General features: G+C 47.0%; 2 protein-coding genes across 3 annotated transcripts in view; one reads left to right on the top strand and one right to left on the bottom strand.

Annotated features, from left to right (window-relative positions):
- The first annotated feature begins 1,018 nt into the window (after positions 1 to 1,018).
- Positions 1,019 to 23,462, top strand: part of GAD1 (glutamate decarboxylase 1) — a 39,848-nt gene continuing 17,404 nt past the window's right edge. Inside the window, exons 1-7 of one of the 2 annotated variants that reach the window (XM_032114018.1) lie at positions 1,019 to 1,107; positions 2,672 to 2,748; positions 7,807 to 7,952; positions 9,709 to 9,771; positions 15,084 to 15,242; positions 15,945 to 16,187; positions 18,908 to 18,998. In XM_032114018.1, the coding sequence (XP_031969909.1) occupies positions 2,672 to 2,748; positions 7,807 to 7,952; positions 9,709 to 9,771; positions 15,084 to 15,242; positions 15,945 to 16,187; positions 18,908 to 18,998 (779 nt within the window). In that variant the 5' untranslated portion in view covers positions 1,019 to 1,107. Of the gene's footprint in view, positions 1,108 to 2,671; positions 2,749 to 6,319; positions 6,661 to 7,806; positions 7,953 to 9,708; positions 9,772 to 15,083; positions 15,243 to 15,944; positions 16,188 to 18,907; positions 18,999 to 23,462 lie in introns of those variants that run through there. The other variant, XM_032114019.1, reaches the window with a different exon arrangement.
- On the bottom strand, positions 2,708 to 13,494 carry LOC116446343 (translation initiation factor IF-2-like). Its single transcript, XM_032114021.1, has 2 exons — positions 11,874 to 13,494; positions 2,708 to 4,943 (listed from the first exon to the last, which is right to left on the bottom strand). The coding sequence occupies exons 1-2, from the start codon at positions 11,923 to 11,925 to the stop codon at positions 4,411 to 4,413; spliced, it is 585 nt and encodes a 194-aa protein (XP_031969912.1). The 5' UTR covers positions 11,926 to 13,494; the 3' UTR covers positions 2,708 to 4,410.

Genomic DNA, 23,462 nt, shown 5'->3' with positions numbered 1-23,462 from the left:
GCACCTCCCTTCTCACTTAAATTGAAAGGAATTAAAATGATCAACCTCTTTGAGGCTGTGATTCCTGAATTACTAATATTCATTTTAGTGTCCACATCATTCATCTCCTATTGCTTGTTTTTGAATTTGAATTTTTTCTAAGAGAAAGCAATGTGCTGAAGAACTAAGTGAATTCATATGAATGCTTTTAAATAGTGGCAGGGAAAAACCGTAGGCTGGGAGTCCTTCCTACTTTATAAATATACTTATTTTTCTGGACTGGCATTAAAACTTGAAAATGATTCAGATATGCTCTTGAGAGTCAGATTCCCCTTTAGTAGAGTATCTCAAGAATAGATCATATCTATAAACTCAAGATGGTTTACATTTTATACTAATATCTTTGTCATTTTTAATGCAGACATCTATGTGGGATGCCTGCCATACGTATTACCTCAAATCAGTTGGTGTCCACATGGTGAGGACTAAGTGAACCCTGTTACAATGCTGAAAGAAATAGATAATAAATTAAAATATTTTTAGAAGTTTGGATATACATTGGCTGGCATTCCTGACTAGCTTGAGTGTGGATATCTGACAAATCTTTCAGCATTTTTGCTAGCTCATGTTACTTTCGGTGGAGTTATTTGTTTAAACAGATTACTAATCTCTGAAGAAAAAAAGATGACTGGCAGAAGAGTGCTGAGAAGTGAAGTCCCAAGTTGGTGTTCTCTCTGTAGCTGGAGAGGGAAGTAAGTAACCTTGTTACCTGTCCTGGGGAGAACAGAGCTATTGGAAACCAGAGCATTATCTATTGGACTCTCTTGAATCCCTTCCCAGACAGTTCCCTTAAACCCTAGCAAACATTAAGTATCCCTTAAGACTATGAAGAGAGAGGTTATGCTTGATTCACTGCTCAGAGCAGTGCTGCTCTTTATCTCATGTGTTTTAACTTTAAAAATCTTTGTTGTGGCAGAACTGTTAAAGATAACATGGCTAAGTTCTGTCTCCTGTTCTAGTGCTGAGTTGCTAATGCTGTCCCAGATGACAGCAGCTCTCTTTTTTCCTGTGGTTGTCTTCTTCAAGTGCAACTATCAGAATACCATCAAGAGGAGTCGAGAGCATTAGGTAAGTGTGTGCTTGCAGAGAAGTTTTGAAGGGACGAAGTAAACTATGAGATTTTATTATACAAATAGATTGGAATATGTGTCTGTAACAAGACAACTCTAATCTGATTTTTCTGGTTGGGAGATGTCTTCAATTTGAATCACCTCTCTCTTGATCTGGGAGAAGTGTTTTTTTCCTTAAAAATGCCCCTCAATGTTTTCATAATCTTCCATATTCCTAATGAATAGAGAAGCCCGTGTAACAGCTGATGGCTTTTCTTAAAGCTCATGCACTCTTGTGTTACCCCCAAATAGGAATCTGTTAGTTTTAAGAATGCTAATGAAATCCACTCAGAATAGGGAATATGAACTACTCAGTCTAACACAGAGAAGAGATTTTTTTTCTTACCTGCCCATCTGTTTTCTCTGGTGGACAAACTCATATCTTGGTGGACAAGCACAATCACTGTACTTTTCCGAGTACCATGTGCCAGTTGTCCATCTTTGTAGCTGTTCATACCTTCCTGTTTGTGTTTCTGTGCTTTGATTGCACTGTGTTAAAAAATGTAGGTATTGCTGTTTTGCTTAAACCCCTTGTATTTCAATGAGGTGCCCTTAACTCTTCATTTTGGAAACGATTTTTATTTCCATTTCTGTAATATTTTAGCTAAAAAGAAACCAGAAGAAGGAAGGGTTTCAAATGTGGTGCTGCAGAAAGTCTGCTACTTCGCTAGTACTGATAGCTATCTGGGGCAAACTAACACTTGTCAAGGCAAAACCTTACGTATCCAGTACAGAGGAAAGAGGAGAAAAAGGGGAAAAAACAAAACTAAACAAACAAAAAACAAAACAAAGAAAACCCAAAACAACAACAAAAAAGCACCTAGCTAAGCTCAGAACTCTTAATGATCCCAAAAACTTTTGAGACTTTCAAAAGCCCATACCTGAAACTGAGTTATGATTTGAGAAGTGTTTTTTTACTTTTTTAAACTTTTTTTTCAAAAGTAGCAGAAAAGCCCATGCTTCTTGTTTCCTGAGGAGTATTTATGAAATATGCTTAATTTAAACAATCATATGTTAAAAAATCCCAGAGTCCAGCTCTCCAAATTTGTTCTAAGATTGAAGAGTCAAACTGCATGATCTCCTGCAGCAGCATTGCTGAAAATGCTGAAGGTTCTCATTGTAAACGGATGCCCTCCTATGGGATAAAAAGATATAATTCAGTGAGATGCAACGATTATAATAACATATCATAAAGGGAACTATATCCAGGCATTAGCTGTCTTGGCTCCACAGGGCTACTGGGGGAGGTGGGAAATAAATTTCCTTTCAGATGCAGGGTAAAATTGCAATCTCTTAAACTGGTAGACATACTGGCTATACTATCCCTTTTGTTATTTTTTTCAGGCTACAATCACAGTTACCTAACTTAAGTAATTTTTAAAAATCCATCTAGATATTTTGTTACAGTTTGAAAGTAAGGGGATTCTTTGCTTCTTTCCATGTTTACTTGGGGGTATTGAGAGTTGGCATTTGCCACTGCTATTGTTTTGGGATTGTGGGTTGTTCTTTGGAATGTTTTTCAGATGAAGCAGATCAAAATGGACAACAAGACATGCCAGCATGGATCAGGGAGGGGACATCCTGAAACAAGAAGCCACAAGTATGTAAAACAGTGTGCTTCAGATTAGACTTTTCTAAATGCCCTTCATCACAGCAGTGCTGAATTTTCTGTCTGGCAGTTCATCTTGAGCTGTCTTTGAAATTTGAGTGATGCACATGATCCTTAAGTATGTGCCAGTTGGGTACATCAGTTATTGACTGTTCATAAAACCCAAAGCAAATGTATCATTCCTCTTCAATTAATTTTTGTCAAGTGACAGAAAACAGCCAAAGTTATCTGTAGAGTAGGAGTATAAATCCACAGTCTTCACCAAATTTCTATTAGTAGAATTTTCTGGACAGGGCCAAATAATCAAAGCACTAATTTGTTTTTTTTTTTTCTCTTGGCATATTCATTTTTTTTTTGTTGTTACAGATATACAGTAATTTATTTATCTGTGTTTTTAAGCACTGAAGATGATAGCCAGAAAAGTTCTGAAACACTTAGTTTTGAACAATTTTCCCATTTTTCTGTGTCAAGAGTTAAGGAAATTTATTTAAATTATTCCATTCGATCTAAGATACAGGTAAATGAGACATATTTGTATACCAGAAATGGTAGGAAAAGAGATACTGGATGCAATATATATATTTTGTAATAATGTACTGGATTAAAAATTATTATAGCTGTGTTACTAAAAAAAAAAAAATCACAGACTGCAAAGACAAAAAGACAAACCCACAAATTCAGAAACATCACAAGTGTTCTGTGTACTTAGCATTGTATACTATGTTGAAGTTTCAAGGAAAGAGTTTGCCTAATCCCAGCATGCTAAAAGATTCATAATCCACACAAAATGGCAATTAAAAGGCAACACGGAGTATTAATGGAGGGAACTCTCCACAATAATAATCACCAGAAGTCAAATCTACTGCCCTGCCTGCAGATAAATGCATATATAATGCGACTTTAGTTCAGAATATGAAGAAACAAAAACGTTACGGCGCAGGGACTTTTTTCTATTTGCCTTTCTATTGGCATGTAGTTACATTGTGACCTCCTCACAGTGTAGGCAGGAGGCACTCATAGCTCTTAAAATATTGTATGCAGCTCCAAACACAGTGACTTTTCAAACCTACAGGCTGCAACACAAGTAGTAAAAATTCTTTTTCTGCTTGACAGTCATTGTTTCTATGTCCACAGCTATAAAAACTATGTGATAATTGAGTAGTCTTTGTGGATGGAAGTGAATTCCATAAATACTCCATGGTTTGGCTTTTTAAAGTGAGTTCTAACTGATGTGCTGCTTACAAGCTTCAGCTAAGGGAATTATGTATCTTCATCCTACTGCCTTGCTGATACCTTGCATCAGTGGTTTTTCCTGTGTGTTTCACATCCTCAGTAAACATCTGGATTCAAAGCAAAACCCAAGTCTTCTGGGTCCCCAACTGCAAAGAGATTCTCTGTAACCTGTGCCTAGAGTGCACTCGAGCAGTAGCCTCAGGGAAGTCACATGCGAGGAGAAAATAGCAGACTGGTTGAACAGGACAGCTGGAGGGGAAGACTTTGAACTCTCTCGGTGGGAGCGGCACATCTCTGAGTGCCCTGGCCTGGGCGTGTGCACCTGGCAAAGGTGTTTCAAAGATTTCAGTTGGTGTGGCGAGTTCTGAATGAAGCCGCTGAGCTGGAGCGGTTCGGGTTTAGGTCGCATTTTCAAGCAGGTCAGTTGCAAATGAGAGTTAGCAAGCGTTTCCAGGCGTGCTGTGCAGCCACGCTGTAGATGAGCGAGCGGGGGACCCGCAGAGCCTCAGGGTTTGCTGCTTTCCCCTTGTCGCCGCCGGGGCCGGGACGAATAGATCGTGGTGAGCCCGGGCTCGGAGCGGCCGCAGCCGCGGCCGGGCGGCTCTGCGCAGGGCTTTGCGGAGCGTCTGGGCTTGAGAGACAGCGCCACCCAGAGGGGCTGTGAGGCGGGGAGCGGGGCCGGGCTCGCTGGGGCTCGCCTTCGGCATCCTCCTGCACGGCCGGGAGGGAGCGAGGGCTCCGCACACCCGCTGCCCGCGCCCCCCGACGGTGCCGCTCGCCCTGCCCGGGGCAGCGCGGCCGGGCCGGAGCGGGCGCTGTCCGCGGTGCTGACCGGAATGGCGAGCCGGGAGCGCCGCGCCATCGAGGTGCTGGAAAGAATCGTATTTCCAACGTGCCGCGGAAGGCTCGCTGGCCTTCATTGTCTGGCTCCTTCCCCTCGCGGGCCTCAGATTCTACGAGGATGTAAATATTTATGTTAAACCGTGTCTGTTTACTCCAGACACACGCACTTCTGGAAAGCCATCAGGGAAGGATAAGCGCACACGCTGTGTGGCTGCCGGGCATTCACCTGCCCGGGTCTCGCCTCACAGTGACTGATGGCTTAAGGGTTCTTCACGTGGTCTTTCGTTGACTCTTTGTACTGCAATCCTGCCATGACTTCCTTTGAACGTTTGTTTACGTTTATAAAGACAAATAGCTACAGTTATATTATTATTTCTCACACTCTGCACTAAGCAAATGTTTTGCTCGGTTGGTTGAAATCACGTTTAAAATGATAGCCTAGATATGAGAAAAGGTCATGTCACCTAGGGCCATTAATGTCTGTAAAGGCGTGTTTAAAAACTAGCCTTTGTGCTGTCGGTGTTTTCGTTACACGTCCAGTTCCTAGAGAGGAGGTGTGCTCGACAAAGCAATCGTCTTGGCTACTTAATGCTGTCAGCCGGCCGGTTTCCTTTACAAAACGGGATTGTAAATTTTTGCTTTTCCCTCGAGTCCTTCAAAAAGGACACAGCCCTGCTGCTCGTTGCGCTGCCCAACATATCCTGCACAGGATGAAATTCTTTGGCTCCATCGGGCTGATCTCCCTCCTCTCATCTCATTGCGAATTCCTGCCAGCCCCTTACGTGACATCTTTTTGAGAAGGGTTTGGTTTAGGCATCTGCGTAGCTACTGTGGTGTGCTGAAATACAGCACCGCGGTCGCCACCACAAAATGTTGGCTAAGCATACTCGGGGTGTGGGATCAAGTAACGCAGACATGGGGTTGCCAGGGGTACAAAAAACTGCTGTCTTAATGTTTCTGGTTTTAGCAAAGGGATGTCTGGTATAAAATCGTAATCTAATGGCAACCCTGAGGGCAAGTCACAGGCATCCAGGTGTTTCCCTGCAGCGGTACCCGTGCCTCTGCCACCCTCTGGCGGGGAGGAGCGGGACGAGCCGCGGGAACCGCGGGCTGAGCCAGTGGGTCACATCCGACCTTCGGCACGGCGAAGAGGGGGGACAAGGGTTGTTGCTAAGATACAATTCACACGGACCCCGCCTGGCTCATTCGTGTCCCGCACCATGCTCAGGGGAGGGCCGGGGCCGCAGGGACGGCCGGGGCGGGAGTTCGGCCCCGTCCCCTCAACGGTGCGCCGATGTGTGCGGTGCCTATTAGCACAGCTGGCGACCTCGGGTCGGGCCGGTGCTGTCTAGGGAAAGCCTCTGGCTCCATCCGCACGAGGGGCTCAACGAGGGGCTCGCACGGCAGAACCGCCTGCCTGGGGTGCCGCCCCTGCCGCGGCTGGACAGCCCCGCCCGCCGCGGGAGTCAGCCCCACCGCCCCGGGACGAAGCAGACCAGCGGCGGCAGCCGGGGCCGGTGGGCCGCCCTTCCCCGCCCCAGCCGGCCGCCCCAGCGGTCCCCAGCCCCCGTGCGGAGCGGCGCGGAGGGGGTGGCGGCAGTCCTGTGACTCATGCCTGCGTCGAAGCAGATCAACCGGCGATTCACGATTTTAAAAAAGCAAATCGGAGCACTTCTGGGAAAAAAGGTCATCTCGCATTAAATTCCGCTGCGCGATTGGTATTCCGACGTCGTTTCTGGCAGAGTTTATAAGCGGCGGGTCGCTCCCAGGCTAGAGTCGCCCTGCCTGCCTGGACTACGGCAATAAGAGTGTCCGCTCGCCCCCTCGGTAAGTGTCCTCTAAACAGCATCCTATTTTTTCAAGCCTTTGGGAACCTCTGGAGCAATTTTTCCCCCTAAAATCGGTTTTGGTCGCTGTCGTACGTACGGAGAAATAATGGGATTTTTGATACAGCTAGCGCCCTAGACATAGTGCTAACCTGTTACTTCACTTGCAGGCATTGTCTAGAAAATCTCTTCTGCTTGTGTCTGTTTTCTTTTTCGTCTTAAAAAAAATTAAATACCTGTTTTCCATTGAAATCGTTAATCCGTTGCGTTTACACGCGGGTGTAAATCCACTCAGCAGTGGAAATGAATCGGTAGCTACCGTTTTGAAAAAAGCCGCTAACAAAGAAAGCGTTCTTTCGTTACCGCGACCTTCATTTTCTTTACAAGGGGAAGAAAATAAATCGCAGGTAGCCGTGGGAACAAAGAGACGATCTGGGCACTGACCCGGCAATTCTCGATCAGCGACCCTGTATTGCTTATCGGAACGCCGTGTCCGCCAGGAAAGAGCTGAACATCTGGCGAGGAGCGAGGGCTGCTCCTACACCTTCCTTTCCCCAGACAGACATGCTTCTCCTGCCATTTGCACCACTAAAGCGACCATGGGCACGGGCGATCGCTGGTTAGTGCCGGAGCACATACTGGCCCAGATTTGCTGAAACATGTGTGTGCAAATACACATGTATGTGGCGCTTGTCATTGGACCTGGGCAAAACGCACCTTTGTGGTGGCGGGGTTTTGTCTGTCAGTCTTTCCTGAATGCTTAGCCTGACGTGGTAAAGCCGAGAAGCGGGCTCTGTTTGGGATTGTAGGTCATTCGGGCTGGTGATTTCGAAGCCCGCTTTGCACGCTAGTCTCCATTTGATGCGAGACGTGTAACTGCCCTGCTCAGTGGCCACCGATTTAATTGCTGTAGTCTTCATGCTCTGCTAAATCCGTCATTCAGGCGCGGGGGGTAGCGCCCTGGAATCTAGCGAAGGGAAGATTTTTCTCTTCAGTCTGTTGAGGCATTTTCCCGGTTCGGCTGGCTCCTGCCTGTCCTCCCGCCGCCCCGGGACCTGAGCGGCTGCCGCCCGCTGGCGTCTGGACGGGACTCCGGTGCGGTGCTCCAGGAGACTAGACTACTAAACCCGCCTGTTCTTCCTTCCAGCAAATTCCTTGCTGCCCACCCCTCAGAGGAATATCGAGAAAATACGAGCTCCGAGGACCGGGGCTTTTCTGAAAGGATGGCTTCCTCCGCTCCCTCGTCCTCCAACGATGCTCCGGACCCCACCCCACCTAATTTGCGACCCACAAGTAGGTTTTAATATTTTCTTCGTTTTAAGTGTTTTGGAGGCTTTCTCTACTTAGGCTCAAAAAAACGAGTTTCGAAATGAAATTATGCATCTGTGAAGCCCTGTTCCGCGCCATTAAGCAAAGTGCGGAAAGTGCTCTACACAAAGAAACCATCTTCGTACTGGGAACAGGAGAGGTCGGTCCATGGCGAGTAAAACGCTGTGAGGAAAAGCCCACCTTAGTGGCCAACGCTGTCTTTATCTTACAGCCGCCTTTGAGAGATATAGACAATAAACTGACCTCCCAGATGGATAAAAAATCGGGATGTTGGAAGGGGTGTGGAGAAAATGAATCCGTTAAAGGGCGAAGTTACACCAGGATATTAAAGCGGATGTCTCCCCGCTACATTTTATAAATGCTAATGCTGCAGCTTCCTTTCAGCCTACGCTGAAGCCTGTAATCAAGCGAAATTTGGATGCTAATTGCAGCTTTTCAAAGCGTTATATTCCTAATTGCTCTGAATTCGCCTTGAGTTATTGAGGTGTGAGTGGGAAGCAAAGGCTGCTGCAGGTGGATAGAGAATCAGTTTATAGCCCACCCAGGCAGTTCAGACCGTCGCCTACAGAAAAAAAGGCAATAATAATTTTAAAAAGAGGCTAGATGCTATAAAGATCGGAGACAAAGAGCGAATAACAGTAAGAAATGAACGGTTGTCAGGGACAGCAGAGCGGGTAATAGCTTTTACCCTGAAAGAGCTACGAGGCATGAGCATCGGAGTCATTATTGTCATTATTCTGAAACTGGAAAAAAAAACGGGGGAGGGGGCGAACGGCAGCACTGGGTCTTGTTTCAGGCGCGCGTGACAGGCACTGCTGCCTTCGACTGAGGTGTCACACGCAGAAATCGAATTAATTTGCAACATGGCTAAAACTAAGATAACCTCTGGCAGCAGCACCCCGCCCTGCCCACACAGGCTCCCCGCCCCCGGGCACTCTCAGCGTCCCTGCCGAGAGGGCTCCTCCGCCCGGTCGGGAGCACCGTGCCGCTTCCCCCTCCCCGAGAGTCGGGCCGCTGTCCTCCGTGCTTGGGTGAGCCGTCCTCGTCCCGGTTCCTCTGAAATCTTCTCCCCTCATGCCCCAACGCCAGGTCAGCGCTCCCTCTCCCCCGGTCGCCCTCCGGGGTCCATCGCTGCCGGATTTCTGGCTGCCCCTTGCCGCGGGCGACGGACCGGAGAGGCCCGGCAGTGCCCGGCGCCGCGGTTGGTGCACCCTCCAACCTCGGTCCTGGGCTTCGTTCCCCGCTTCCCGTGGGCTCAGTCCGGGCCGACCGGGGCGTTCCCGAGCCACGACTCCAGGGGCTGGGAAGCAGCCTGTTCCCTCTGGGGTGCGGTCCTAGGAGGGCCGTCGGCAGCCCGTCAATCCGTCCGAGGTTCGGTGATGCGAGTCCGATCATCTAGTCAAATACTATTTTTCACCCAATTAATTCCTGAACTCTTTTGTGACCCCATTTCACGCCACTTTATTTTAAGCTGCTACTTCCCTGGAGCCCCGCCAGTAAACGATGAGATGTCGGGTCCCGGGTGCCTTCCCCTCTCCTCTGGGCAGGCCAGCATGTCACCTCGGTGTCATCCGAGCCTCAGCTGCCCCGCGCCCAGCGCCGCCGGGCTCGGAATCAGCCATTTCTCACGGCGATGGAGCCGTGCGGGGGTGACCGGGGTGGGGCGCGGCGGCCGGACAGCCCCGCCGCCCCAGGGGAACAAATCTGCTCTCTCTTCCAGCTTACGACTCGTGGTGCGGTGTGGCTCACGGGTGCACCAGGAAGATCGGGCTGAAGATATGCGGTAAGTGCGGCCGTGCCTCCCCGTACGACACCCCACACACCCACGCGTGACTACGCGGCCGCCCCGGCGGGGCAGCGCCGGCCGAGCGCCCCCGAGCCCGGCCCCGCCTCGGGCGCCCCCTGCCGGCCGCAGGGAGGCTCGGCGGCCCCGGCCCCGCGGCTGTGCCTCCCTTGGGCTGGCGGTGGCCGAGGTTTTGTCCGCCGGAGAGCGGAGGGCTGCGGTCCCGCTGCCCCTCCTGCCACACACGGGGGTTGCAGGCGCCGGGCGCTCCGGGCGAAGAAAGTGCAGGAGCCGGCGGGAAGGAAGAACGGGGGGCGAGGGGCCAGTTCGCCGCCTCTCACTGTCTGAAATTTTTCAACCTTATCTGACTAGAAAATACGGATCTCCTGGGGAAAAAAGATTAACGAGAGCCTTATTAAAGAGCAATTCGTCAGCTTGCTGTGCTGGTAAGATAGCGCTGGCAGCCAGTCAGCGCGCAGGCACATGAAATGCAGAAGGGAAACAAATGCACAATCAGATCGCAACGTTATAGCAAGAGATTCATTTGCAGATAACAAGCTGTCTTCCTTCTCTAGATTTCTAAGTAGCGTCTTCGCTTTCAGAGACTAACAGTCAAATCTTCATATTGTGATGGAGAGAATCATTCAGTTTAGCCCATACCCCCTACGCATAGAAATTATTTCCCCTTTTCCCCTCTGTCTCTTTTGGGGAGATGGGATATACGTCTTGGGAGAAACGAACCTTTTTTTCAATGTAAGGGAACATTTAAACCTCTTTCCCTGCTTGCTTGAGTCGAAGTTCATTCACTAAACGTTTTGTCATCTGGAAGTTTGAACAGGAAAAGAATCAGGGTGCAAATGTTTAGCCCTGTGTCTGTGAGAGATTTCACTGGTAGCCGCTGGCGACATTAACGAGTAGTCGCTTAGTTCTATAAATAGCTCCTGATCTGGGTTTAATGGACCATTTCCCTACCAGTCCCCTCAGTGGCTGGAGCGATGGGCATTTTCACCATCATTTTAATTTAGCCCGGCAAGCAGAACTGATAAAGTAACGCGCTGTTAGGCTTGTTCCGTGTTGCTAGACTACCGGGGTTAGAGAGGGACAGTGCAGCTTCTCTCAATGAGATCAAATACGCTGAAAATGAAATATCCCACCATTTTGGATTTGAAAAAGGCATAAGAAAGCTTAGTGAAGGCTTTGTGAAGGGAGTTCAAGACAAGCTGTATTTTTGATTGTGGTTTGGTGCTCAGTTTTCCTTGATTGGCTCTTTCCTGTTTTACATGAAAAATATACTCTGAATAGTGAGTGACGCCAGTTTGGAATGCTCGGATTTGATCGCGACCACTGTTTTTGCTTGTATGAGCCCTCCTATTTGAATCGAACACCTTCACAAAGACATGCAGGGAAGGTTGCCTATGGTAAACAGAATGGAGTATTAAGGTTGCCAAGAATTCTAATTACACATGCTAAACGAGTTGACGTTTGACTGTTGCAGATGATATCTCCTTGTCCTTACCTTTCGCAAGACATTATTCTGGACCCTAAATATTGTATAGTCACAAAGGCGCCTTAGAATTGTTCCTACTGTGCGTATCACACTGAAGTCGATTAATTTTGAATGCAAACTTCAAATAAGGGTTGACCTCAGAGAAAAGGCAGGTCTTGAACAATGAGTTGGTTCTTCCATCTGGGTTGTATATTATGTGTTTGACATTTATAATAATTACGTATCCAAGATGTATGTAATTTCTTCTCAAATAACTGACCGATTTAAGGATTAGCTTTGTTTCCTTTTCTGGTTGAAAGCCCCCGCCTGAAAAGGGTGCTGCTGCTGCTTTCAACACCACTACCCCCACCCCACCCCACCCCTCCCCCCCCCCCCCCGCTCTTCGTCTCTGCACATATCCACTTAAAAAACCAAAAAAAAAAAAAAAAAAAAAAAAAACCAAACCCCAAAACCAAACCAAAACAAAACAAACCACAAAAAACCACCCAAACACAAAAAAACACCCCCACACCCCTATTTTAAAGCGGTTTAATGAACAGTCACAGCGGGCAAAATACGGGCAGATTCCCCCTGTGTCTGGATTTGTATGCTATACCTTTTATTCCCACCCTGGCAGTTGTTATTGCTGGGGCTGATCCTGTGGACATTTGCTTGGCATCAGTGGAAGTGCTCAACGTAGGAAAATTGCTCAGGTGAATCTTCAGCCGTTTGGCCGCCAGATGATGATTCCAAGCCCAGTGATCAACGCGGAAGAGTGAGGTTTCAAAAGCAGCCCATGTATGTTAGAAACTCGGCTCGTCTCCGGAGTCCGTGGGATCTATGCTGTCAAGTCACGTAGGTGGTGCTAAACACCCCGACCGCGGGGAGGGACCAGGATCTCCTGCAGCTGCCTCCGACGTGCATCCCCCGACGGCTGCGGTGCGCGCCGGGACCCGGCAGGTCTGTCCCCGCCTCGGAAGCTGAGTGTCCCCCCAGGGCTGCGAGGCCGAGGGGGACACACACACCTGCCTTTGTGCGAGGCCTGATGTGAAATCACGCTGAATTTGTGGTCACGTTGCGCACCGAGGGACTCCCTCGCCAGTCTGGTGTTACTCGGCTTTTGAAAACTTGGTGTCTTAAAGTGCATCGATGAAAATGCACCTGCGGGACGGACCTACTGCTGAGAAAGGCTGCTCTGTCTGCTTCTCCAGGAGAAGCAGCATGGACGCTATTTCATTCTCTGCTACTTGCTGGAACTCTACTGCACCGGCCTCAATTTTCACGTAGGACACAGATGAAAGGTCGGCTACAGTCATGCTCTACTCCCCGGGCGCGGAAGGAGTCCTCGAAGGCCGGCTGTTACGCTTCTCTGTAGCCCGGGACGGCGCTGGGGAACGTCCCATACCCTCCCTCGGGAAACGAGATGGTCCAGCGGCTCCAGAGCGCGGGCTGTCCCTGCCCCCCAGGCTCCCCCTTATACGGAGTCTCCAGGTCCACGAGACACTGCCGTGGCCGAGGGACTTGGGCGAAGGGCACGTTATCTATAGCCGGATGAGCTGATGTCGGGCGACAGCGCGATCCTGCCTACAGGCTTTTTTTGTCCTCTAATCTCCGCCCTCGAGCCTCCCCAGCGCGGCCGCGCAGCCCCGCGAGCCCCACGAGGCGCCGACTGACAGGCCCCATGCGCAGTCGCTTCGAGCCCCAGCTGATCCCCGCCGCCGGCTTCGGGACATGATAAAGGGGCCGGGGAGCCTCCGCGGGGAAGAACAGCCGCGGAGTCGTTCGGGCAAGGGCTGAGCTCCCTGCCCGCAGCGTCTAGTTAGGTCAGACCCTTTAGCGAAGCCACGGCCACACTGAGCCCGATAAGAGTTAACTGGAGGCAACTGCAGCCTTTCTCTGCTGCTGAAGCTGTGCTCCCTCCTTTCCCAGCCTCTAAGGAATGCGTGTCTGCACCTCGAGGAGAGCGCCTGTTGTGCGAGGAGAATGACTCTTGAGGGAAGCGGAGCAGACGTCTCTTCTCACGGAACTCGTCCCACTTTTTTAGGCTCTAAGTGGCACTGCCACTGAGAACCTAAAAAAAAAAGACAGATGGAGGGAAAAAAAGCAAAATGAAGCCTCAGGACCTTGTAAAAGAGGATTCATAATTCAGTTTACACTGCACCTGCTTCGATATCAGCTGCTCCTCCTAATAGCACTAGCTGTTGCAGGAGCTAATGATCGCTGCAAGAGCCATTAGAAGCAGTAACAACGTAACTATATATATATATATGTATGTGGACGGCTACTCCTATGCACGAAGAGAGTTTCCCTTAAATAGTCTTTGTTTCATTCGTAAAAGCATCACAGAAAAAGACTAATCAGTAGAAGACCAGAATTAAAAGGCAAAACGTGAAGTGTTCACTGAAAGTATGGCTCCGACGAACTTACCTGTGAGCGACCCTCCTGGAGACTCGCATTGGGTGCCCGACTGATGCAGAAGGGGCTGCCAGCCGAGTGCTCCGTTTTCGGTAGCTCTTTCCTGACTGCCTGGCTGGCAGCAAGCTCCGAGGCACAGGGAGCCATCGGCCCAGCAGCTCACTGTCGCTCCCTATTGCTCCCCGAGATTCAGCCCCTACTCCTACCCAAGGTGCAGGGGTCCCCTATGGGCCGGCGGTGGGCGCCCGATGGGAGTCGCCCACAGTCCCGGTCCGCTGTCACGGCTCCGGGGAGCAGGGACACATGGCTGGAAAGCGGAAGGCGCCGGACAGAAGCGGCATCGGGGGACGTGGGTGAGCGAATTCAGGACGTTGTTTTTCCTGCCTGCTAAGCCCTCCTTTCTGGTGGATATCCCCAGCCGCGACGAGCCTCGGTTTTGATTGTTGCTTGCTTTAAAAGAAAAGAAAGAATAAAGGAGACCGGCGCCGCCGTAGTGCCTCTTCCAAACATACAGGCACGCTCGCTGTAACCTGGAAGGTCAAACTCCGATGCTTTCCTCAATGACGAAAAGCCCAACACTATGCGTGTTTTAGTGGGCATCATAGATTTAATAGATCGAATCCAGAAAATTAATTGTTCTCCCTGCCTTGTTAAAGTAGACAGATCTCATTACTCGCCGCGGTCTCTGCGTGGCTCCCGCCCCCATAATTCTTGGGGTGAGTGGGTTTATTATTGCCGCGGCATATAACAGCGGCAGTTGTGTTCGGGTTCTGGGCGCCAAAGATGCGTTTCCGGTGAGAGCGGAGCTACTAAAACCTCCGGGGATGATTACTGTTAGCATCAAAGCATCTTTTCAGGTGGAAAATCCGCATCAGTACTTACTGGTAATAGAAGGTGGGGTTATATGAGTACTACTGGTGTACTCAGAGCTCTAGCACTCTCAGGACGGCTGCTCCAGAATGGCTGCTTGTTCTCATGCCTTTTGTGCATGTGTGAGAGCACCACGAGGAGAACTGAAAATGGCCCTGATTTTAATCATATATCATTGCCCCTGTCTGCTAGGTCCATAAACTTCGCCTGCAGGCTGAAATAGCATTGACTCATCCTGAACTCTCTTCCAGTGGCTGATTACTGAAGTGGAATCTGTCTGATCGACTTAATAAGAATTTACCACTGCACTAAATGACGAAATTTTGTTTTTTGCATGGCTGCGTTTTTGCTGTTGATGGCATTTTGAACTCTCCCTCCTGGAGGCAAATAATCCCCATAAATACCCTTATTCCCGACCTCATTAGTCAGATCTAGAGCCAACACCACTTTTAACTGTTGTCTAGGGAGCTGCTTTTGATATTTCTAAACATGTTGGGAAGTGAGAAAACTCTGACCTGTGCACCTTGCAATAATAATGTAGGGTTCCTGCAAAGGACCAACAGCCTGGAAGACAAAGGCCGGATCGTCAGCTCTCTCAAGGAAAGGCAGTCCTCCAAGAGCCTGTTGGCATGCGAGAACAGTGAGAAGGAATCCAGGTTCCGGCGCACCGAGACAGACTTTTCCAATTTGTATGCCAGAGGTAAACACTTTACAGTTTCTCCTTGCTCCAGCTCAGGCATGTCCCTTAGTAATCTTGCCCTCATCTCCCCTGGAAGTGCAGCCACGTTCAGACTGTGCTTTTCCTTGGCTATTTTTGAAGGTAGCTCCGTGCCTGTGCTTTTCGGGAGCTGCACTGGTGATGTATGCGGGCTTCCTGAAATGCAGTTTTATGTACTTTGGGCTGATCCTCTGCAGCTCAGCTTCAGCGGTTCCAGGGGTTACTCCAGATCCAGCATCCGGGAGGAGAATAATTTTATATTTTTGTCCTCCTTAGTAAAATAGTAATGAAGCAGCCTGTGATGCTGGTACGGGGCCATTGCAAGAAGAGTGGGAAAGGGAAATCAGTCCCTTCGGGGGGCGGAGGTGGGGACGTTGCAAGGTAAGGGCAGGTGCGGATTTCGGGTACTTTTGGCCCACAGGAGGCAAGTGCCTCGCACCGCATAGCCTTAGCGTTGCAGGGCGTGCTCTGGGCCCGGGGCGTGTTGGAGGCACCTCTGCTGTTGCCGTGGGCGACCTAGGCTCGCCCTTCCCCACGGGGCGAGGGGGACCGGGAGCCTACCCCGCTGCAACCGGGCAGCACTGGGGCCGCGGCTTCCAGGTCCTTGGAGCGCTGCGGGCAGCCGAGGCTGGTTCATCTCTTCTCTCTCCCAAAACAAGCGCTGACAGCTGGTTTGCCCCACAGATTTGTTGCCCTCCAAGAATGGTGAGGAGCAGACCATGCAGTTCCTGCTGGAGGTTGTGGACATCCTCCTCAACTACGTGAGGAAGACTTTTGACAGATCCACCAAAGTGCTGGACTTCCACCACCCGCACCAGCTCCTGGAGGGCATGGAGGGCTTCAACCTGGAACTTTCGGACAACCCTGAGTCCCTGGAGCAGATTCTGGTGGATTGTCGGGACACACTGAAATATGGAGTGAGGACAGGTAGGTTTTTGCACACTACTCTGTGGCGAGTCCCTCCTGGGACTTTTCTCAGACTCACGGTGAAGAGAGCCCACGGAGACAAGCCCACACCCTCTCTACGCCCGTGCCTGTGCCTCCCTGCAGGCTCGGCTCCAGGGCTGGTTTCGGGCGCTGGAAATGTCTCTGCTCAGAAACTTCAGTTATTGATGACCATCCGTCCCCGCCGGGTAGGGCTCAGTGCTGTTTATAGAGCACAGAAACAAGTTTTTAAGACGTAATCTTTTTCACTTGATGAAATGCGAGCTGTCTGTATCTCCGGGGAGCAATATCATTAGGTAAATTAGGGCATAAATGACACAGAATTTGCAATTTTTCTTTTTTATGTTCATCAAACGTTTAATGAAAAAGAGACTGAAATCCTAGGAATCATCAATAAAGGAACCCTGTGGATTTCAGCCCATTACCCAGGAGCCCTGCCCGTCCAGATCCTTCTGAATCAGACAGAAATCCCGGTTTGTAATCACTTCTTTTACTGGGTGAGCTGTAGCCAGGCTCTAGAGCAAGGTCAATGCTATTTGGCCTGAAATGTTTTACGTTGTATCCACAGAAATCTCGGCTGGCAACTAGCCCTGACTGCTGTACACACCCAAGCAGGTTAGGAACTGGAGCGGTTAGTGGAGCGCCCCGAGTTTCCCCTCCCCGGCCTTGCTCCAGCGTTTCAGGGCTGCCGAGCTCTGCTCGGCCGGCTGCCCTCTTCGGCTCGGCTCGGCTCGGCTCGGCTCGGCTCGGCTCGGCTCGGCTCGGCTCCACCGCAGCGGGCGGCGGTCTCCCCGCAGAGCTGGAGCGGCGGGAGCTCAGACAGGGAGGCTGTTTCCCGGCGGTCTCTGGCTGGGCAGCTGCGAGCCATGGCTCCTCAAGGACGGGCCGCAGCTTTCTGCTGTGGTTAGTTTTGCAGCCGTGAAGACCCAACACAGTGCATTCAAGGAGCGAAATCTTGACAACAGATGTGGCCGGTAGCGTTTGGTCCTTTTCCCCATTTGCTTGGTGGTTTGATTGATTCAGGGGAGTCAGGAGCATACTTTGATTTTTGTACTCTTAATCAAAGGGGAGCGTGTTTCACTCCCAGACGCATGGGTTGTTGGCCAGAAGCTAAGTCAGAGTGGCTGCGCTCTGTGTGCTTGCACCATTACTCCGCTATTCATCGTGCCGGCATGTCGAGCAATCTCCTCCCCTCACCCCGACCTCCCCTGGAGCTTCTGTGGGACCAGCAGGACCTGTCCCCGGGACCTGAGAGGCAGGTATCTGACTAGACACAAGCTCTGTTCAAAGCGGTATATGGTGCAGCTATAAAGCTCGGATCGTCTGACTGCCTAGGACACGCATTCTCCTGCGGGTTGCTGGGGCTCACATTCTCTCTCAAGGCGAAGCTCCCTTCAAAGTCACTGGGTCTGAATCTGCAGCCCAGCCTTAGGGGACCGCGGGCTCATTAGCAGCGATGGGAGGTCAGTGAAATGTCGCTTAAGATAACTTCCCAGTCCGTGTGTCCTGGAAAGGGACAGAAGTGCTGATTCGTAAAGCAAACAGCTAAGCCATGGTGGTATTTCTGGGCTCTAGCCCCGAGCCGTGGGTTCCCCGGGCGGGAGCAGCCCGGGTGCGGCGCATCCTCTTCAGGAAGTGTCGCGATGTGGCAACGCCGGCAGGCTCACGCCTCCGACAGATTTCTGATGACATCGCTCGGGGCAGAATCGCGTTTATTTCTTCATGTCAAAATATGCTGATGTTCCCAGTGTTGAACAGAATCCGACGTGACAGGGTCCCCCCAGGCGTTGAGAGCTGACCTCCCTTATAGGGCTGGGCTGTCCCCAGTGTGCTGTCTGCGTGTCCTTTCCCAGAGAGGGCTAAATCATGACACCTCCCACCTCCCCTCAACGCCTGTTATCAGTTGCTCTCAGTTTTCTTCTCTTCATGCTAGAAAAGTAGACGGGATTATTGCTTATGAAAGTCGTCAAAGCAACTTCGGCTGAAATACAGAAATGTGATTTATTTCGGTTCAATAGCAGACTCTGTTTAAGGAGGTGTATCCTAGCTTATAAACCAAGTGGGGAAAGGGCCCGAGCCGAGGCGCTCTAGTGGGGGTGGGGGGCCTCTCCCTCTGCTGCAGCGCGTCGTACCGCGCTGGGACATTCCCGGCGAGACCACGCGAAACGTCTCTCCCGCGTCCTTGTAGCTCGGGAAGACACTGGCTCCTCCGCACCCCTCTATCGGTCCTGCAGCTCCAGTTCAAGCACCTGAGCCTTCCTCTTTCTCCTTTCAAATGCAAATGGCCCCAGTACCTGGAGGTTGTTACTGCCAAGGCTGTGTCCCCCACCGTGTACTCCTCGCCCGAGTTTACAGCACGACCGAAGCCGGAAGGGGGCTCTGGAGATGGGCTAGCCCGATCCCTTGAACAGGTCCCGGAGGTGTTTTACAGGCTCAGTTGGCTCTGAGGTTCTCTTTTAAATTTAAACGCAAATGATTCCATACAGAAGCTCCCATCCAAAGCAGTTTTTCAAGTTTGTAATAAGACATCCGTGAATGTTGGCTATCGGTCTCCCCACAAGCAGGACTTGCTTTGAAAACTTTGCTGTAAGTGTTCTGAGTGCAAATGTGTCATGTGTGTCAGAAAAGGTGGATGGTTTAAAATTGAAACCTGAGAGATACCAGTAAAGCTTGTTCTAAGGTGCTCTCAATTCTCTTTTCAGGTCATCCTCGCTTTTTCAATCAGCTGTCCACAGGACTGGACATTATTGGCTTGGCTGGGGAGTGGCTGACATCGACTGCTAATACAAACATGTAAGCAGTGTCTTTCACCGGTGTCTGTGACTGGTGCTTATACAGGCTGCCATGTATCGTGGTAGATTTGTATTGTCACAGACACGAATAATTTTCATTTTTAACTGATGAATGCTACATTTTCCAGAAAAGTGTCTCATGTCTTTGTTAATGTGTCAGTAATACAATGAAAATAGTTACATAAAACTGAACAGTTTTACATTTCTTATAAATAGAAATGCAAATATCTGAGAGGACATGGTAAGTAAAACATAATTATTCTAATATAATAACATGAAATTATTTTTCTTCTTTTGGACCAATCTTCTTTATATTTTTCTTTTTTTTTAGAGCTTTGTCTCTAGACGGAGCAATTCTCCAGCTAGCCACAGGTTAACACTAGAACACAAGATACGGAAAAATTTATTGTCTTCTCTCCTGTTGACTTCAGAGATAGCAGGCTTGAGGCAATACCTTCTGTTCATGTGCTAGTAAAGAAGTGGCTTCTGGGTAGCTTCAAAATGATTAAAAATGTAACACTGAAAAATAATTTTATGATAATGAAGGAATTAGTCTAAGATGAATAAAGTGTGTAAGTAAATAAATTGAAGTATAAAAAAGTAAAATTTAATATCTGAATGCATCAAATAAGAAACTTTTCCTAGTTTTTCTTGACCTTAAAGTTAATGAAAGCTAAATGTCAGCATAAGGTATTACAATGAAATTTTGCAAGAGAGTGCAATTAGTGAAAAAACCCCAAAACAACAACACTAAACAAAAACACACAGAGAAACAACAAGAAACCCCAAACCAACAACAACAACAACAAAAACCATCAAAAACCCCCAAACCTTCTAGTCAGTTTTTAAAAATATTTTGATTTCTCTATGTTAAAAAATGTGATCGGAGTCCAAATATCCAGCAGGAGGACTGCTCTCTTTTAGTCCTGTACTGAATGTGTTTTAGCTGTAAAGCTACTTCTCTTTTGGGTAGTTAGTTGCTAATTGTCATGACATAGGAAATGCATCTGCAGGTTGGAAAATGAACAATATTTTCTCTGGCCTATCTGTGAGTATATGGTTCATTAAATATAGCTGCTTACTAGCAGCTCTATGTAGATTAGGAGCTGTGCCTGTTTTGTGACATTAGCAATAAAATAAAATAAATACCTAAGGTGCTCCAGCCAAAACCAGCCTTTTCTTTGTAATAATCATCTCAATTAATTCTCTGCTTGCTAAAAATTTGTAGGAGGCATTTAGGTTTAAAAGCTGATCGAGAAGAAAATGCAGCAATATAATTTGTTAAACAAGCATTGTAAAGTGCTTTAAAGTGCTTTAAAGTGCTTCAAAGTACCTTTTTAGCAGCACAATTAAAAGTGAAAACAGTTCTGATCACATTTCTAAAAACACCTTTGCTTTAAGGTTTTTTCTCTGCAACAAGTACTTCAGTGTCACTTTTTCCAAGCCCTTTTGACTAACTTAGTTATCCCAGTTTAGCTATCCTTTTGTAATCAGTGAAATTACACATATCTGATAGGACATAAAAGAATTCAGCTCTGTGGCAGACTGTGGCAGGATTAAGAAACATTGCCATCCTCCTTAATAACATTGTCCTCATTTATTCACTCCTCAAAGAGTAACTCTCTTTTAAATTGATGTTTTCCTTCGGTGTTTTTGAAAGTAAGTTGTTAAATAGCTAGTTTCTGATCCATTTTTGCTTTAAAAAAGAACATATATTGAAAATACTTCTCTGTGAGCATGAAAATGTAGCATCTATTTGTTAGTATGAGGCTTAATGTGCTTTTTTTTCAGCAAACCAAAATCAACATAGTGTGCTTTCAAATAACACAGTAATTGCAAGTAAGGTTAAAGCAAGATGTTTGTGAAGTATGATTCAAAGGACTGTCAGAGAAGGTTATTCAAAATAGCCAGATGTCCTCTGCGAGATCTGGGGAACATATTATTTGTTTTGAGCAGTGTTCCAGCATACAAGAACAGGTTTTGACCTTTACCTAGAAACTGTTCTAACCTATTACAGCTACATAAGCACATAACACACAAGCAACAGTAACACTGGATTATGGTAGGGAATGTTTTCCATTTGCCATTTTTTCTTTTCTATAGATAAACAATACTTGAAATATTTATGAACAATTAAAAATATGTGTTCTCTTTTGCAGATGAGTTTTGAGTAATCAAAACATCTGTACTCTCTTAAAATTTTAAATTATCATTAGGAAATATTACTTAAATGTCACTGTGAAGATAATATATAAAATTAAACATAATAAGCTTCCCACATTGACTTGGAAATAATGTATCAATGTGCTATTCATAGCTCAATCACTAGTCATGAGACCTTCAGCATGGAAATTTCAGAATATCATTATTCATCCAGTTCTAGAGATCTGTAGTACAGGGCATTCTCTCATCATGCAGCAGCCAACTGAGTTTAAAAATAAATATTATCTGGAAGTTCTGTTTATGCCTGCTGTTAGCTGAGACAAGAGAATATATTGGTGTTTTCAGCATTATGCAGATATGCTTATGAATAGAAAATTGATGTAAAATGCTCTGTGTTTATTCTCAGACTGCTTTTTACATACTGGCAAAAGGGAGAATGGGTATCTAGAGTGATTTGGTTTGATAAAGTGATTTGTCCTTTAGGTGAGAGCAGAATTAAGCCAGCACTGACTTCTACCAAAAAGACCTGTTAGTAAATTCTGTTAGTAAAGAGCTGATACTCATGACTGTTCTAGTTAATTCACAGAAATGCCTGTAAAGGTTGTAACTATAGGAAAAATCTTATCAGAATTTTTTTATTAGGAGATTGATTTGAAGTTGGATGGTTCCTTTTAAGCCGAACATATTTTTTTGGTCTTACTGAATTTTTCAAAATAATTTAAGTTTAAAACAAGTAAGGTGGAGTGACCTTTAGCAAGATGTGATTTGTAAAATCATAGCCATCATCTAATATAGCTGCACTGGCTTTGTAATTTATAAACATCTGCTGTCTTTTATTTCTTGTCAGTTTTTGGAGACTCAGAAAACAACTTCAGAATAGAATAAATAAGTACTATTTTCTTTGTGTTTAAATATATTAAAAATTCAGTGTGTAATGTCTCAGGACAAAACTCAAAATGTGTCTAAGCTGGTGGGGAAAAAAGAATCACGTTGACTTCAATGTACCTGGTATTGAGCTACAGTGATCTATACACTGCCGAGTTTCTGTTGACTTCAGTTGATCATTCTGCCTAAATAAAGACTGGAATATATTCTAGACTTGCCGTGCTTAAAAACAAAGCAAGCCCAAAACACTGTTAGCAGATGCTGGTGTATTAATTTTGTCTATTTGTAAATACTGGCAGCAAGCAAACTACAGACCAGTGTTCAACTGTCTCTGGCAGTTCAAATGATAATAAAAGCAAAATAAGTAGTATTTTGGCTTCTGAAAATATCAATCACAGTAACTAAACAAGTTACAAATTTTTAATCTTAAGGGAATGTTTTAAAAATGATGGTGGTGTTTCTCTGATGGACTAAGGACACATAAAAATCTGAAGAAAATGTTAACAGCGTAAGTAACCACTGTAGCTGTAAATAAAAGACAAGTTTTTTCAGACACTTGTTCCCTTCTTAGTATCATATCTCGTTGAAGTTTGCTGTACCTCTTCTCAAAATATCCTTTTAGTATTAGAGAGACAACACATATGTTTTAATGATATTATTCAAGTGGAGGACATCAGTCAAATCCAAAGTGTCAGGATGTCATACTCATATAGATTCCTTTGGAAATCACAGGTTGAATTTTTCATTTCTCTCTGCTTCCTTTTTCCCCTTACTTATTTTTTCTCCCCAAGCACAACAAGCAGAGTTTGTTTACAGCAGCCGTAATTTATCCATGTACCTTGATCACCAAAAATAGTTGTATGGTTGTCAGTTTCCATCCACGTATCTGACGCTGACATCAGGGCATGCCAGGATATGTAATGTTTTTTGCCCTCATGAAGTGGATACAATAGCTGACTGCTGACTTGGTTTTGGTAATTGGTAATTAGAAAATCATCATTTGTAATTACTCTTGACAGTTATTGATCACATTGTATTGTAGAAGTAAGTTGTCCTTGGAGATCCTCAACAGAATAAATCCACATAATTAATTATATTTAGACTTTGAAACCCTAGCTCAATACTTCTAATTATGGTTTTGTTTAGCCCAGTGAAGTTCACTGTTTTCACAAGAATTTAGGAGTATGTTATTCCACAAGTGTGGAATTGGCACTTTCGGCAACAATTGTTTTACAGGACAATATTGTGCAGAAGTCAGCAGCGCTATGATGGTGAATATTATGTCTTACATCCACTATATAGAAAGCTGAAAATAACTAATACTGCAGGGTTTATTCACCAATATTTCCAATACTGTCTTCCCAAGGATTTTTGCTTGGGTAAAGGTTCAGGATCAGAACCTCAATTTACAGGAAAA

The sequence above is a fragment of the Corvus moneduloides genome, chromosome 7 (genome assembly GCF_009650955.1).
Source record: "Corvus moneduloides isolate bCorMon1 chromosome 7, bCorMon1.pri, whole genome shotgun sequence".
Lineage (NCBI taxonomy): Eukaryota > Metazoa > Chordata > Aves > Passeriformes > Corvidae > Corvus > Corvus moneduloides.
The sequence above is the reverse complement of the archived record's forward strand: the minus strand, read 5'-3'. Positions and strand labels throughout refer to the sequence as shown.